The sequence below is a fragment of the Eretmochelys imbricata genome, chromosome 27, assembly GCF_965152235.1.
Source record: "Eretmochelys imbricata isolate rEreImb1 chromosome 27, rEreImb1.hap1, whole genome shotgun sequence".
NCBI lineage: Eukaryota > Metazoa > Chordata > Testudines > Cheloniidae > Eretmochelys > Eretmochelys imbricata.
Genome location: NC_135598.1, coordinates 11,246,898 through 11,264,437, shown reverse-complemented (window position 1 = coordinate 11,264,437; position 17,540 = coordinate 11,246,898). Strand labels below are relative to the sequence as shown.

Here is a 17,540-nt window from a genome sequence, read left to right as displayed (position 1 = left end):
GAGACAAGCTGAAAGCTCAAACCAGCAGGCAAAGAAAAAGAACTCCACTTTTTTTTTTTTTTTAGATCTCATGATTTTTAAGCCAGTCTCTTGATTTTGGGGGGTCGGGGGGTCATGGGTTTTGAATGTTTGGGGTTGGTGATGCTGCAGCAGGACTGAGCTCCGATCATAATCCCGGACTGATCAATCGAGCGCTCTGTTGACTTCTCTCTAATAGGATGTGTAGCATCAATCGTTGTCGTATCTAGGATCTGACCCTTCCCGATTAGGATCCAGATGTGGGGCCTGATTTCCCCCCTCACTTACACCCGTAAATTGGGAGTAACTCCGCAGAAGCCAAGGGGTTGCACTGATGTAAAAAGGAAGAACCAAGCTCAGGAATTGTGTGTTTGGGCCCATCTCTCATTAGAGATGCCATGGGTTTGGCCAACAACATCCATCAAATGATAATCCCTAAATACCCTCTTTTAATCAACAGATCTCACAGGTCTTTACAAAGGAGGTTAGTAGCATGAGCTCCATTTTCCAGAAGGGGAAACTGAGGCATAGAGAGGCGAAGTGACTTGCCCAGATTCGCCTAGAAAACCAGTGGCAGAGCCAGGACTAGAATCTAGGTCACCTAAATCCTTGGCCTATCTACTAGCCCTGAAGGCAGATCTGGGGCTCAAAGCATGAAGGATCTTTGGAGCTGGCATTTCTGTTTCAGTGGCTGTTTCTTTTGACATGTGCATTCAGAGGACTGGGCCAGGTCTTCCACTGATATAAATCAGTGGAACTCCATTGACCCCAGCTGTTAATTTGGCCCCTAAAAGGGGCATGTTTATTGATGAGAGATGAGTTTCAAATTAGCACATAAACCTCTTGCTGGTCTTGGTTAGCAACCTCCTCTAATTTCCTCGGAAGGTGATCCGTGTTTTGCAGAAGGAAGCATTAGCCCTCGAAATAGCCAGCAGTTTTGTTTTTAATAAGAGAGAGTCTTTTTTTAAATTCGGGGTTTTTTCTTTTGCAAGCCTTAGAGGCAACCAGCATTTAATTCGGTGGTTTCCTCATTTCAGTCTCATAGGCAGAGCTTCAGGAACCTCTGACACTGCAATATTGCACTGCAGATATTCATCACAATCACAGCAGTTAAAAACCCCCCAAAATAAGTAACTTCATTGCACATATTTTCTATACACCCAGCACCTTCCAACCCAAAGCACTTCACAGACTGTACACCAATTGCAGTTTCACTCGACTGATATTAGGGCCATGTTATGCTAGGCTCTGTACATAACAGAGTGTGAGAGACCGTCCCTGCCCCAAAGCACTGGCAGTCTAAATAGACGAGGCAGGTGGAGACTGGGAGGGGAAGCGTAAGTGAAGTCTCTTGCCCAACAGCAAGTCGGTGGCAGAGATGGAGCTAGAACCCAGGCTTCTTGAATCCCTGTTCAGTGCGCTACGCGTTAGACAGTGTCTCTGTTGTGTAGACTTGCACCACTGAAATGCAGCCACCTCTGGGGTAGAAGACAGCCAGAGTGCCAACTCCAAGCAAAATAAACGAAGGCTGAGATTCTTGCATATTAACATGACTCTAGAAGCTGGGGCTTTAAGGTCATTTTTTTTTATCCAGGCCACTCATGCAACTCCACCACCTGCTCCAAAAAGTCTCTCTTAAATGATCGCTCGGCATTTTTCTTCTCTCATGAAGTCCTTCCATCCCACTCTCCGTGCGCTCGCTCGGGGTGTAAATAGGGAAGCCCATTCAAATGACCTCATGCGTTTGCCTCTCGGCTCCTGTTTCCCTCCCTGCAGCGCTTGGGGGTTGGCGATTGTAACTGTGCATCTTAAAAGTGTACGCAGCAGAGCGGCAAAGGCAGCTGGGAGCATCGGTTGCTCGTTCACGCGTCAGTCGCTCTTGCCCTGCCGGACCTTTCTTTTTAAACGGGCGCTTCCCAAGGTGGTTTGGGTTGGAGACAGGCCTGGCGAATCCTTGGCTCTGTATGTGGGAGGGAAGGGGTTAAAACCCAAACCCTGGACTAAACTTTGCAAACCTGCCGACCAAACTCACTGATCTTCCTTCCCCATTCCCTGTTAAAACAGTAGGGTCTTCTTGAACTACTCCTGCCCGAGGATGGCACTAAAAGTAAGGTGCACAGCCCCCCCACCTCTGCCAGCAGCCGAGGGACGCCCCCCTTTTTAACCATCAGAGGGAGGGTCCGGAACAGCCTCCCACTGGGAGTTGTGGGGACAAACCACTTCATTCGTTTTAAGAGAAAGCTGGACAGATTGTCTGATGAAGTTGCTTGTGATGCTGGGGGCCAGGGCTCACTTCTAGTTGATGTCTTGCTTATCTAAAGCTCATGCTTCAGGGTTCCAGCGGCAGAGGTCAGGAAGGGATCCCTCTCTCCTCCCAGTGTATTCTGGGCGGGGTTTTTTTAAGCTCCTTCCTCTGAAGCACAGCGATGGCCACGGCTGGAGATGGGACACGGGGCGGAGTGGGCCAGGGCTCTGAGATAGCACAGAGCATTTTCTCTCTCGGGGGCTTGCCTGGCTGGGTCTTGCTCCCATGCTGAGGGTCTCCCTGTTCGCCACATGTGGGGTCGGGAAGGAGTTTTCCCCCAGATCAGATTGGCAGCGACCTTGGGGTTTTTTTTCACCTTCCTCTCCAGCGTGTGGGTCACTTGACTTAAAACTAAAAAGCTCTGTGGCATGTCTCACGTAATCATTTCTCTACCAGCGTGCGGGCTTCGGCCCCTCCTAGTCTCTGCCCATAGAATCATAGAATATCAGGGTTGGAAGGAACCTCAGGAGGTCATCTAGTCCAACCCCCTGCCAATCCCCAACTAAATTGTGGCACAGAACAGTCTTGTCTCCTGGGTAATGCTTTGGTCTCCTGGCGGTTGTTGGAATTGGTGGGTGGGGGCTGGCCGGTGTTGGTGGCCTGCGATGCACAGATCAGACTAGGTGGTCTGGGGAATCACTTCTGGCCTTAAGCTTCATGACTGGGGGAGGGATAGCTCAGTGGTTTGAGCATTGGCCTGCTAAACCCGGGGTTGTGAGTTCAATCTTTGAGGGGGCCATTTAGGGATCCGGGGCAAAAATTGGGGATTGGTCCTGCTTTGAGCAGGGGGTTGGACTAGATGACCTCCTGAGGTCCCTTCCAACCCTGATATTCTATGATTCTATGACTCCCTGGGTTGGGTGAGCAGAGCTCCTCCTTCTCCGACACCCTGAGAGCGCCCCCCTCCTCTTTTTCAATCTGCTATAACCATGGGCCCTAGCACTGTGGTAGCCACTTGGCGGCTGATCAGTAGCCAGGCTCTGTGGCACCCCCTGCTGGCAAGCCCAGCCTGAGCACGGAGCGGGCGGGCCGGATCCCCTTCATCTCGCCTCTTTATTTCGCAGCTGGAGGAGGGTATAAATGGCACGGGCAGACCCGTTCTGCCCCCCCCCCCCCCCCCCAGGATCCCAGATGCTCCCATGAGACCACACCTCCTTGCGAAACATCTTGTCCCCTCCTCCCCCGCCTCCGCCACCCACACCCACGGGCCCCCGCTGCGCTCTCTGCTGACGGAGAGCATGAGGCGTGGGGGCGGGGGATGTGTGGGAGTGGGGGCCGGGGAAGGGCTGACCACAGCATTTTATTAAAAGAGTTGAGGCTTGTGGGACTGGGGGAGGAAGCAGAAGCAAAAGAACAAAAGAGTAAAAAGAAGCGCGTAGGAGCCAGCCCAGCTGCAGCCTCTACCTGATTTCCCATCTCAGCCCGGCCGCGTGCAAACCCCGTGAGATGCTGCCCGTGTGCGCAAAAGAGAGAACGGCGGTGGTGGTGGGGGGGCAAATCATTGTATTGAGAAACTTGCCACAGCTTAGCGGCAGTGCACTGCTTTGTATCTCGCGATCCGAGAAAAAATAATTTGACTTGAACTCCCAGTGACTTGAATTGTGGTATTCAGGAGGCCCGGGTGTCCTAGATTGTGGGGGATTGTTTCTGAGAGGACGTGGCCTCTGAGTTCGTAGATTTCAGGGGCAGAGGGGATGGTGAGGTCATCTAGGCAGGTCGGGCCCTCACGTTTCACCCAGATTCCCCTTTGTTGAGTCCAGTAACTTCTTTGGGCTTGTCTACACTTAAAACACTGCAGCGATGCGGCCAGAACGCGTCAGTGAAGACGCTGCCTACGCTGAAAGGAGATGCCCCCGTCGGCGGAAGTGATCCGCCTCCCCAAGAGGCGGTCGACGGGAGAATTCTCTCGTCCACCTAGTGCTGTCTACACCAGGGCTTGGGTCAGTTTAACTGCACCACTCAGAGGTGTGAGCGACATGTTACACCAGCCAAATTTCCTAGCGTCGACCAGGCTTTTGACTAACGCAGAGATACTCAGACAGAGTTTCCAGAGCTGCAAATAGCTCTTTAATGCATCTCCTGTGGCTCTCTGCAGTACATAATATTAAAACACCCTGTGATTTAATGATTAACTGATCTAAGTTATTAACCAATCAGGAGGCTTTTCCTCTGTTATTAACCAATTGTAGTTGATAAAATACTAATACTTGGGCAGTCATTTTGCCGAGAGAGAGAGTGTGTGTGTGTATATATATATATAGCAAATGAAACAATGAATTCACACGACTGTGACTCTTTTGGGTAATGCTGACCACTAATTTGTCTCCTGAAACCCTGAGGTCTGAGTATCGCTGGACTCTAAGGCTTTGTCTACACTGGAACTGGAACGACAAATTTTCGGTTGTTCAGAGGTGTGAAAAAAACCACTCCCCCGAACGACAAAAATTTTGCTGACGAAAAACGGCTGTGTGAGCAGCGTTCTCTCCTGCCAACCAAGCTACCGCTGCTCCTTGGAGGTGGAAGTTTCTTGTTGGCGGGAGAGCTCTCTCCTGCCAACATACAGCGGGTACACTGCGCACCTTTCATCTGTAGCTGTGTCGCTAAAAGGTGCATAGTGTTGACGTAGCCTGAAGCAAACCTTTCAGGAGGACAAGGCGGGTGAGGTGATATCGTTTATTGGACCAAGAGACCAGTTTTCCAGCTTACACAGAGCTCTTCTTCAGAGCTGGGAAAGGTACTCAGTGTCACAGCTAAATACAAGACAGAACAGATTGTTTAGCACAAGTAGTTAGCACATATTCTAAGGGACCATTCAAGGGGAAGTGGCTAAGTTAACACCTCTGCAGACGTAGGACAAAAAAAGGGGAGGAGTGAGTTAGTTACAGATTGTTTATTGTAATAAACCATATATCCAGTGTCTTTATTCAGGCCATGGTATTGAGTGTCTAGCAAAATTATGAATTTATGTTCCCAGGCTCATCTTTTGAGAGTGTTTGTGCAGGTTTCCTTTGGGATGAGCACTGAGAGGTCAGCTATGGAGTGATCACTTTGGGTTCACCCACAGGGGATGGGGGTGTTTTTTGTCTTTGGTCCTTTTTCTGGGTGAGTTCATTTGAGAGTGTAGTGATTGTCTGGTTTCACCCACATAGTTATTCGGGCGTTTAGTGCAGTAGATGAGGTACACCATACATTGTGATAGGCATGTTTGGGACCCCTAGATCTTGAAAAGTAGGGATCACCTCCCCCACCTTGTCTCTCTAATACCCTGGGACACACACGGCTACAACAACACTGCAAACACCAATGGAAAATACCTGCTGGGAAAGCATGTGGTCTTGATCTAACAACATCAAGAAATGGAGCATCCACCACTCTCCTTGGGAATTTGTTCTAAAGGTTAATCACCTTCATTGTTAAGCATTGGTGCCATATTTCTAATTTGAATTTGTCCAGCATCAGCTTCCAGCCAGGGTTCCCATTTATGTCTTTCTCCCCTAGATTAGAGTCCTTTAGCACCTAGCATTTTCACCCTGTGAAGGTACTTTGACACCAGGATAAATCACTTTTCAAGTAAGACAATGTGGTCTAGTGCATAGGGCTAGGATTTAGGAGACCTCTGTTCTGTTCCCACCTCTGCAACTAATGAGTTGTGTGACTTTAGGCAAATCACTTTCCTGCTCAATGCCTCAGTTTGCCCTCCCACCATTTGTCTGTTTACACGGTAAATTCTTTGGGGGCAGGTTTTTTTCTTGCTAGATATACAGATGGTGCCTACCACAATGGGTCCCTGAACTTGGCTAGCCCTTGAGGTGCTGCCATAATGGGACAGACGTACAAGTGGTATAAAGGTCCATGGCAGTGGTTCGGAGGCTGGGAAAGAGAATGAAAAGCTTTGGACTTTTTGATTTAGAGAGAGGACAAACAAGAGGCATGAGGGAGAGAGAGAAAATGAAGAATGGAAGAGAGAAGGTAGATCAGGCACTCCTATTTATCCTTTCCTATAATATGTGGACAAGGGATGTCCAGGGACAGTGAAATGCAACTTTTTGGTTTTTATACCCAGGGAACTTCCTGTTTCTGGATATTTATCATAGCCAAGAGCTTAGAAGGATTCAAAAAAAGTTTGGCCATTTACATGGAGAATGAGCATAGCCGCAGTTCCGTTACACAGGGTAAATGCTTCATAGGGGTAATAAATCCGCATGCTTCAGGGCATGAGTGAATCATAAACTGTCTGGGGTCAGGAAGACCATCTCTCTTATGGGAAATTACTGCGTGATTTTTCAGTATGGGGGTTTATAGGCAGCTAGTGCTGAGGGGCAGGAGATAGTGGCCCATTGCTCTGACTCAGAATGGGCTGAGAACTTTTACTGCAATCAGTGGGAATTTGCATGAGGATTCATTCACCCACCCCCCACCCCCTGGTGAGATGAGTAACAATTACTTATTTGCAAAAAGAAAATGGGGACTTGTGGCACCTTAGAGACTAACCCAATTTATTTGAACATAAGCTTTCGGGAGCTACAGCTCACTTCGTCGGATGCATTCACGAAATGCATACAGCTCACGAAAGCTTATGCTCAAATAAAATGGTTCGTCTCTAAGGTGCCACAAGTCCTCCTGTTCTTTTTGCGAATGCAGACTAACCCAGCTGCTCCTCTGAAACCAATCACTTATTTATTATCATCCCTATTTGACCCCGGGAGAAGCTGAAGTTGAGAGATGTTAAACAATGCACCCAAAGTTGACATGACAAATGAGCAGCGGAGCTGGGACTAGAAACCAGGACCCCTGGCTCCCACTTCTCAGCGAACTGCTAGTCCCCATTCTGGTGTTTCTATAGTTGTACAGTGCTGCTGGCTGCTCGCCCTAGGAAACAAGATGTCCTATTTCATTCGGTTGCGAAGCACCAAGTACTTTTGTAAGCAGCAAACAATTGGAAGGGGATGGTCTTGTGGTTAAGGCAGCAGTCTCATACTCAGAAGACTGAGGTTCAATGCTGAACTCTGCTCCTGACTGCCTCTGTGACCTAAGTTATTTAGGGCTGGATTTTCAAGTCCTCCGCTCTTCCCTTTGGGGCTAGAGAATTAACAACGCCTGAGAGCTGCCGTTGTGACACAGACGGGTCACAATAGGCTGCCCTCTTCGGCAAATCTGTCCCTGGATCTCTCTCAGTTCCTCCATCTTTAAAATGGGATGATTGCCTATTTAGAATGTCAGCTCTTTGAGGCAGGGACTGTCTCTTACTATGTGTCTGTACAGCACCTGGCTCAGTGGGGCTCCAATTAGGCGCTACCTCAGTACAAATGGTCCTCGCCCTCTACGGGTCACCGGACATGAATCCAGAGATTGGAGGTGGCTGGGCTTTCGGGGCGGGTTTGGTCTGAGATCTCTTGTCTTCAGTGACTTACCAAAACCCACCCGTTTTATTTTTAAATGAATATATTTTTGGAAGCGGGGGGGGGGTCACGTTCAGAAACTGTCGAAATTTTCCGTTTTCCATGCAAGACTCCTGTTGGGGAGGAGATTAATTGCAAACAGCTTTTCTGCTGCGTCAGGCTTCCTGAAAGGCTGTGAAGTGTCTGGGGTGGAAAAGTAGATCTTGGGGCTGTTTCTTTCTGCCATTAACATCTGTTCTGGGAGTGAGCGAACATGTTATTCCCCCTCCTGCCCCATCGCTGCAATTAGCTGTGGCCGGGGGTGATGCCATCAATAGACGGCGCCTTGTGAAATTGGGGCGAGGTGGAGAAATCATGGCGCCTTGTGCACAGAAAAGTTCCCTTCCACTGTGGCGGGCAGAGCCCAGTGGGGCAGTTTGGCAAGCGGGTGCTGAAAATGCAGCAGCCTGTCCACCAGTTGCCTTTGGTGCACAGATCTCCTCCCTGCCAGAGCACTCACAGGCTCTGTGGTTTGGGCAGTTCCTTTGTTAATTTCAGCTCGACGTCTGGTTTGCTGGGGGAAAGGAACAGGAGTGCAAGGTGGGGACCACTCCGGAAGGAGCTCGGGGAGCTGAGCTGTGGAAAATCCGGCCACAGGTGTCCTGGTGGGAGCTGCAGTACCTTTGAATCTGAGCATCTTCAGGACAGAGTCTGGTCTCCCTGAGGCAGAAATCCAGGTTCTCTCTATCCCAACACAGGCCAGTAATTCACCCCCACTGCCTGACCCTTGGTATGGAATATACAAGGAATCAACATGCAATAGGCATAAATCCTGCAGGGCCTCATCATTATTATATGTGTTACAGTGGTGCAGAGAGGCCGCACAGTGCCAGGTGCTGTACATACTCCTAGTAAGAGCTAAATGGACAAGACAGAGCAAGGTATCGTTATCCAGAGGGGGAGCTGACACGGATTAAGGGCACTCGTCTCTTGAGAATTGGGCCCTTCCTTGATCAAGGAGCCAGTGGCATGTAACTTGATCGAGGAGCCAGTGGCACGGCCAGAATTTGAACCAAAGCCTCCCAATTTAGGGTGTGTCTACACAGCACCTCGACACCCCCGGCCAGGGTTTCAGCACTAGCCCGCTATCTTTTTAAGGCGCACCAGGCTTTCGCTTGTTTCCAGTGGTTTAAAACCATTCCAAGCTTGATCCAGATGCCTGACGCTGATCGGTGCTAGAACTAATCCTTCACTGGATGGCTTGCAGAAACCTCATGCATGATTGCTCCACTTTAGCTGCCTTCAAAAGGAGAAACCTTTCCCCCTTCCCAGTCGCATCCAGAGGTTGCAGATGCTCGGAAGGTGTCATCCAGAAAACTGAATCCCCATCTCCCCCCTTCCATGCAAGGTTGTCTGTGCTGGGAGCTCGGGCTCAGAAACTTGCCCCTAGCGCTCGCCTGGGCGGTTGGGGGGTCTTTGCAGGCAGTGGTGTCCTTGAGGAGGATGATTTACGGAGCGTTGTTAAGGGCACCCGACGCCGACCTTGCGAGGTGCTGAGTGCGTTCTGCAGCTTGCAGTAGGTGCTCAGAACCTCACAGGATTTGATTTGGCGGGAGGTCTGAGCCCCTGTGTCTTCAACCAGCACAGCAGTGCACTGCGGCTTTCGGGAGTGGGCTGCACGGGGCCCAGGTGGATCTGTAGGGCACCAAGGTAGGATGGGAAGATGGTTCAAGCACAAGGGGAGACAGGGCATGAAGGTCACTGCAGGGCGGGCTTGGGGTCGGCCATAGGGCTGGGTGTTGCCGGCGGGGGGGAGGGGGGCTGTTTCAAAAGAGGGCAAATGTAGGCACCCAGCTGAGAGCGGGAGGATCAGTCACAGGGGCAAGGATGCAGAGGAGAATTGGGGATGGATCAGGGCCCAGTGATGACGCAGGCCCATTGTAGCGGCCAGTCAGCGAGACGTCCAGGGCTGAACTACCCCAGTGCAAATCCAGAGAAAGCGCTGAGTTTGTATGGGGGTCGCTGAAAGCCAGATTGGCTCCCGAGGTCTATCCGGGGACTGGGCGGAGGAAGAACAGCGTCCATGTAGGATGGGGCGTTCGGGGAGGAAGTGCGTGCCTCGGGGTGGGAACCGGCAGGAAGAGTCCACTTGGAGAGAGGCCCAGCGGGGAGCCTGGGGCGCTGGAAGGAAGCGAGGGTGACGTTTCTTGGGCCACTGCAATAAGCTGAATACTGGGGGCTGTGTCCCCCAGATCCAGGCCCAGGGGCTCTGGGGACCCCTCGCCCAGGCGGGGCTCACCTATCCCCGCCCTCAATCGGCAGCTGAACGCTCCTGCAGAAAGCCGGCGAGGGGGGAAGACGGGAAGGAGGTGCGGCAACTCCCTCCCTGCACAACTTCTGGGCATCGCCCCGCGAGTCGCTGGAGGTGTGGCACCCATCTCGCAGGCTCAAGAACCACACGCCTTTCCTGAGCCGCCTGCACCGAATGGGCCCCCCGAGAGGTTGGTCACCCTGGTTAGGCGGTGGGGGATTTTTTTTTTCTTTTCGCTCTTGCTTCTAAAATAAACCTCCGCTTTGTGAGCATGTTGCCTAACCCGCTTGCAGCCACACACCCTGGGGGGGGGCTTTTCTTCTTAACCAGCCTTTATTTGAAACACTCACTTTTCCTGTCTTCAGAAGCACAAACCTCACACAACTCTCCTCGGCCGCCACCGACATGTGTCCCCACTCTCAGCCCCGGCCTTCGCCTCCCCTTACAGGAAACGGTTCACGTTTGCGAGGCCAAAATCCCAGTGCCATGGCTTGGAACGGCGCCAGTCTGTTATGTCTGCCACAGCGTGCCAGGCAGCGGTGGGGGACGGCAGGGGAGAGTCCTGCTTTGCCATGCCTGGCCTGCCTTTTGGTTGATTTGCATTGCTAGTGATTGAACTGGAGAAGGAAGTTTCCACTCTTTGATCTCTGAGGGGCAGAAGGTTATTTTGGAGGAAGGGAGGTTATACTCAGGGCAGTGCTTTTTCTAACCAGCTCCCCTGCCCTTGCCAATGTGGGACCCCCCCCCAGCAGGGCCTGGTGGGCTGGGTTGGGGGGGTTTTGTTTTGGAAGGCAGCAGAAGACCGAGGGAATGGCAGGTTCCCCTGTGCTAAAACACGGGCTCCAAACGGCCACAGTATTTCAGGTCTGAAATATTCATGGGGCGGCGGGCGAAAGTCGGGCACCCTGGCGGCTGTTCGGGCCTCAAGGAGCGAGAACAAGGTGCTGGCGACTGCCTTGCCTGTGTGAGATCAGCCAGCCTAGAAATCCCCTCTCCACCTCACCTTGCCTTCCACTGCAGCGTGGCCTAGCGGTTGGAGTGACTGGGACTTCGGAGAAGTCCTGCGGCTGATGTTGGAGAGGACGTCAAGCCAGATGATCACGGTGGTCCCTGCTGACTTTAGAAGTTGTGAAACTGTGGAGTGGGGATCCTGGAGACCCGGGTTCTCTTCTTGGCTTGGCTGCTGGGTGCCTTTGGGCACTCCGAGACTCAGTTTCCCAGGCTGTACAATGGGGAGAATGAACCTGACCTCCTCTGTGAAGTGTTTGGAGATCTAGGGATGAGAAGAGCTAGGGGTGACGATTATTTATTATTCGCGGGTCTCTTTCATTCACACCCAGCCCGCTGCCTCTTCAGAGTGAGCCCGCAAAAGAGTTATTGCGTCCGTCCCTGTCCTGCTGTATGTCACAGGCTCCGACGCACCATGGTCACCCCCTTGCTTAGAGAGTAGGGATGGCTTTAGGGGGATGGATTCCCAGCTCTGCCACTGGTTCGCTCTGTGTCATGGGGCAAGTTGACAAGGGATACGTCTCCACAGCAGCGAATCTCGGAGCCCCCCTCTGCCGAATGGGGACAATGATGTTGCCTTGTCGTGCTGCAGGCAGGGGGTTAGTTTCCTCATTTTGCAGAAGGGAAGGGAAGGTGGAAAGGTTAAGTGACATGACCAAGGCCCCAGAGACTGCTGCTGCCAGCGGTGGGATCAGTGGTCCCTTAATGAGCTTATTAAGGGCCTGACTCCAGCGCCTGTTGAAATCAATGGGAGGCTCGGCTGGGGGAGGAGGGGGCTGCTGCTGCTCTCGTGAGCTGACCCTGGTGGGGCCAGAGGAGCGGGCTCCGCTGCTGGGAGGGGCCTTGTAACACCTAGCGCACCAGCCATAGCTCTGACACACAGCCACAAAGCGATCCCTCCCCCAGACTGAGGGGCCGCGGGCTTTTTATGGATCCCAAAGGCGTCCACCTCTGGGCAGGAGCGTGTGTGACCGGCCTCCTTTAGGAAACATCAGGGCTGGCTTTTTGTCCCGAGCGATCCATGCCCACGGCAAGGCCCATGCTCAGGGCTCTCTCCGCGAGACTGGCTAGGGCCTGGGCACCAGCTGGGATCGATGGCGAGTTCCTAGAAGAACAGGGGAGCACGTGAGTTTCCGGACACCGGGGAGCTCCGGGAGGTGTAGCTGCTGCGGTGGCTGACGGAGGAGAGCTGTAGACGGAGGTACCCCGGCGCTGCTGGCCAGGGCTCTGCTCTGCTGCCTTCTCGGGCTCACATGGGGCTCCTCTGGGGGAGCATCGTGCCCATTGTTCACAAAATCCTTCGAGTCGGATCCTTCGGGGCCCTTCGTTTTGTCGCCCGTCGCTCCCGCCGGCCGCACGTCAGAACAAGCAATGGCCCGCTTCCAGGGGGATGTGTCCTGTGAACAACGGAGTGAATACAACCCCCGATTCTTTAGGGGTGGTGGGCGGGGGAAAGGGAACGGCGAGAGGGGGGGACCTGTCCGCTGCTGTTACGTGAGGCATCTCCCAGGTCCCCTCGGTGTCACAGTCACTCAGCCCAACGCAGCTGCTCTCTCGTGCTCGGCGTGACAGCCCCTCGGTAACCTCATGAGACAGGTTCTCCCTTCACATCAACATAGCAAATCTGTTTTTTTTTTTTTAAAGGCAACGCGGAAGTTGTTGGGGAGACTTCCACGTGTTGACGACTTTGGCAGGGCCGCGGGAAAGGCATTGATGGAGCCGGCAGCCCGGCGGGAGGAAAAAGTCGTCATTTATCTGTTGCCTTGTTTGTTTGTTTGTTCTGTTTGGAAAGCCAGGATGCCTGGGTTCCATCCTTGGCTCGCTAGGTGACCTTGGGCAAGTCGCTCGACTTCCTTAGAGCCCCGGTCTCAGTTTGTAAAGGGAGCTGAGTTCCGGGGGTGAAAAAACTGCTGTCTCCTTTTGTCCGGCCCTATCATGTACTATGATATATAATGTGGGTTATGGTACTGCCTGGGAGTGGACCAGGACCCCGCTGAGCTAGGGGCTGGTCAAACCCAGAACAAAAAGTCAATCTCCGCCCCAAAGAGCGTACAATCGACGTATAGGGCAAGAGAGCTCAGCTGGGTACAGACAGGTTAGCGATGGCTGGTTGGTGTGATGAGCCGCGGCCTCCGCTCGTTTTGTTCTCACCTTGTTCTGATGATCTGTGTTGACATGCTTCACTCAGCCTATAGGGTCGCAGGTCCTGGGGGGAGATCAGACAGACCCCCAGAGCTCTCACGGGGCCTTCCCTAGACTCCCAGGAGCCCCTCTGCTAGCAGGGTCAAGCAGCTGTCCCCTTTTCCCAGGGCAGTTGGCTATGATCTGCCCCTGCAGTTGCCCCTCGCAGTCGTGGGGGTGCAGCAGCTCAGCAGAGCCGGGGGTGGGGGGCCTCTCCCTGTTCCCGAGCCGGGCCGTCTCCTACGGGGTTGCTTTACGCCTTGCCCTGCTGTCTGCCCTGTGTTAGAGTCAACCTGGCACTGGCCTACACCGAGCTGACCGAGGAGCTGTACCAGCTGAGGACCCTCAGCTCCCTGCAGAGCCAGATCCTCCGAACGCTGCTGCAGGAGCAGCCCATCAACGGCGGTGAGCACGTTCCCGGGGGCGAGGGGTTTGCGCGCCGGGGCAGCGGGTTCGGTTCCCGGCGGGGGAGGTCTCCAAAGGGAGATCGGCACCATCCCCCTTGACCAGAGGGGCCCGGAGTTCGGGATCCGAAAGGGGAGAGGGGCTGGGGAAGGATGGAGATCCCCGAGGTCAGGCTGTCACCCCTGGGGGGGCGAGCCCCTCCCTGGGACGTCCCTGCTACCCCTCCTGTGCGCCTCAGGCCCAGAGGGTCGCCCTCTAGGGGCGGAAGGGGAGATGGCTCTCAGGGGCTTGGATTCCACCCTTGGCCTCTTTCCCTGATCGAGATGGTCCCTGTGCCCCACGTAGGCTGAGCTGGTCCCTGCCCGGCATACCGCCCCCAGGGCACTGCTGTCTGTGCTGCACACTGGCGGGTGGTGGGGGGGGTGCGTCCCCTTGCTGACTTGCTTGTCTTTTGTCCCATTGCTTTGCAGGCCAGAGGCACTCCCCGCTCTCGCAGCGCCGCTCCCCGGCGCCGCCCTGCCCGTCCCCGGCTCAGCAAGGCCGGCCCCCGGTCCCCCCGTGCCAGTCTCCCGCGCTGCAGCGGCGGTCTCCCATCCCCCCGAGCCAGTCCCCTGCCCAGCAGCGCCGCTCCCCGGCGCCCCCCCCGAGCCAGTCCCCTGCCCAGCAGCGCCGCTCCCCGGCGCCCCCCCCGAGCCAGTCCCCCGCCCAGCAGCGCCGCTCCCCGGCCCCCTCCTGCCCGTCCCCCGCCTCCCAGCACCGGGCGCCCCCCGCCAGCGAGAGGAACGTGATGGATCTGGGGTACTCGAAGCCCCCAAGCCACCACATCAAAGCCAGCTTCCAGGGGCGCCGTAGCTACTCGGAGGTGAGCGACGCTGCCGTGTACCGGCAGGGCCACTCCCTGTGGCTGCAGCCCGAAGCCTCCACGCTGCCAAAGCACCGTCCCTACGGCGAGGTTTACATCGGCGGGGCCGGGGGCGCCAGAGACGCCTTCGAGGAGCACCTGCGCTTCGAGAAGCAGTCCTCCGACGAAGACGAGTGGACCGTCCCCAGCCCCCCCAGTCCCGAGGCGGGAGCCACCCGCTGTGCCTCTTTTTGCGCCGGCTTCCCCATCCCCGACCCCGCCGCGCACCGGACAGCTGCCTCCTACTCCAGGGCCGAGCACGCGCAGTCCTGGCCGTCGATCAACGTAAGCGCTAGCCCCAGTTACTGCCTAACCCGTTGTCCCGCTGCGAGCTTCTTCGCAGCAGCGCCATCTCCAGCCTGGTCTGGGCCGGCCTTGCCGAACCCCCGGCCCTCACCCCTGGACTCGGGGACGTGTGTCCCCGTTTCTCAGCAATGGGTCTGAACCAGAATGTAGGACGCAGGGAGGAAGAGGAGTGGTGGTCCTGTGGCTAAGGACGGGGAGAGCTGCGTTCTATTCCTGGCTCTGCTGCCGCCGAGCTGCGTGACCTTGGGAAAGTCACTTAACCACTGTGTGCCTCAGTTTCCCCATCAGTAAACCGGGGCCGGGGGGGCTGTGAGGATCAATCCAGTCCGTGGCTGAGACAGTTGGTTACTGTGGTGTTGGAGGCCCCACGAAAGCCTGTAACCAGATAAGAAATGTGGGGAACTTTGGCTCCCAACCTTAATCTGAGCTCTGCCTGGTGGACCCCAGCTGTGGACAGCAAGTGCTGGGAGAGGCACCCTCTAGTGAATCCCACTAGGTAGCTCCTGTTACAAGGGGGATTTTCCTCCGCCAGCCCAGCATAACTAGTTTGGCTGAGTGGTGGCTGAGGGGAGCTGACACCTATGTCTCTGCGTCCTTGAAGGCTGCCAGGAGGGGGAGGGTGGGGTGTAACCCCCCAAGGAGTGGCCTGAAATTAATGAGGGGGGAATTCAGGCTGAAGATCCCAGCAAAGCCTGCTGAGGGGTAGACCTGGGGGCTGCAGAACAGTCTCCTGGGGGCAGAAGGCAGTTCAAAGGGAAGACCTGGGCAGCGCACTTAGACCCAGCAGGGTGGATCCCCGGCTGGTGTGAATTGGGGCTACTCCATTGACATCAGCTGGGCTTCTGGCCCCTCAGCTCTCTGGGGAGGTACCTGGGACTCTCCTTTAAGCAGAAAAGTCATTTTTTGCCCCCTCTCGCCCCGCAGCTGCTGATGGAGACGGTGGATTCTGACATCCGAAGCTGCCCCCTCTGCCAGCTGGCGTTCCCTATCGGCTACCCGGACGATGCTTTGATAAAGCACATTGATTCGCACCTGGAGAACAGTAAGATCTGAGGCTCCTCCTCCTTCCTCCTCATCACGACTTCCTTACAGCCCTGGCCCCCTTTGGATGCTGCATGAAAACACGGGGAGCAACACGCCTCCCTAAATACCTCCAAGTCTTCAGTACCTGCAGGAAAGACTGAACTGTAAGAGACTCACCTCTCCCTCTTCCCCTCACCTTGGTTTTAAGTGGGTTTCTTTTTCCCTCCCCTCCCCTCCCTGCCCCCGGGAATGGCAGGATCTGCAGTACTCCTTGTGTCAGCCGGGGGAATGCTCTGGTCCAGGTACTGGGGAGGGGCAGAACAGTTAGTAGTGGCTTCTTACAGAGGGTGTCGCTTGCCTTTTACTGCTTCTTCCTTTACAGCTCTTGCTGTGCCATTTGGTTTCTCTGGATGATCTCAGGGAGGATTGATGGAGGATGGATTCCACCTCCCACTCTGAAAGCTGCTGTGGTGAGAGGCACAGAGTTTCCATGCATCTGTCTGCGGGAATCTCAGTGCAGTTTGAGTCTCTCCCCTCTCCCCAGGGGTTTAATTGTTACAGGGCGGTTGGTTCTCTTCAGCTTTAGTCACTGTTGGCCCCTGAGAGCTTTCAAACCAACCTGCCTTGGCCTTTGGCTGCTAGTTCAAGCATCTTTCCATTAAAATCCGTCCCCCCCCCCTTTCTCTCAGTGACGCTGTTGAGAAACAAAACCCACTTTCTAGAGGTGTAGCATGGACATCCTATAATATTGCACTGAACTTAATGTTGGCTAGGGGCCGTATCCTGGTCTCTGCAAAGTCAATGGCTGCTTTTGACTTTGACTCTGGTGGAGCCCAGCTATGTCCCTGGTGTATTTATATTCTCTTTGATGTACCGTTTACTCCTCCTTCATCCTGACACGTTGCTTTGAGTAGCTAGTTACCGTGTATCAAGAATACCCTCTGTGTCCCACATAGTGGTCATGCCCTCACCTTGCCCGCAGTCTCGTGATGGCATGTGACACTGTCGTGATGGCATCATGTTAATTCCACAGCGGTCACCTGCGTGGGTCCAAGACCCACTGTCTCTCTCTGGCCTTACCAAGCATCTTTGCATTGTACTGATCTGCGACAAGCCCATTCAGACTGGCCAGCTGCCCTCATTTCCCCCTGCCCGTACCCCGGGGACTGTCTCAATGGAACTTCATGGAGTCATTCATTCATCAGAAGTGCCCGTACAGTGAAGATCCTTTGGGAGTATCCCACATTTCCTAGCGGGACCCAGAGATATTTTTTGTGCTGGGCAAACCCCCACTCCTTCATCATTCACCAGGGCGCTGATGAAACTAGCAGCCGTAGCAGTGCGTCTCTGGGTAGGCATCGGCTGTTCCTCTGGGCCAGATCCTCGGCTGGTGTCATTCATCCAAACTTTGGGGCGGGGAAGGGAAGGAAGAGACTCTCGCTTGCTGTTGGCAGCGCTGTGGGCTGGGAGGTGGCGTTCGCCCTCCGGCCCTTTCCACCCCAATGCTCTGCCTAGAGATGGGCCCAAACCATTAACAGTTAATCTGGAGCAACTAGATCACTGGCATTTCAAGGGGTATTCAGATGCAGGGTTTGGGCCCCACTCTCAAATTGTTCTGGGGAGTGGGTGTGGTGTGAAATTGGTTTACTTAGGGTGAGGATTCTCTGGGCCCAAGGGGAATCCCGAGCTCCTTGTCTGAGGAAA

General features: G+C 54.4%; 1 protein-coding gene across 1 annotated transcript in view; it reads left to right on the top strand.

Annotated features, from left to right (window-relative positions):
• Nucleotides 1–15,866, top strand: part of TBKBP1 (TBK1 binding protein 1) — a 45,833-nt gene extending 29,967 nt beyond the window's left edge. Inside the window, exons 7-9 of the mRNA XM_077806489.1 lie at nt 13,488–13,606; nt 14,077–14,792; nt 15,738–15,866. Coding sequence (XP_077662615.1) covers nt 13,488–13,606; nt 14,077–14,792; nt 15,738–15,866 — 964 coding nt within the window. The remainder of the gene's footprint in view (nt 1–13,487; nt 13,607–14,076; nt 14,793–15,737) is intronic.
• Nucleotides 15,867–17,540: the final 1,674 nt, after the last annotated feature.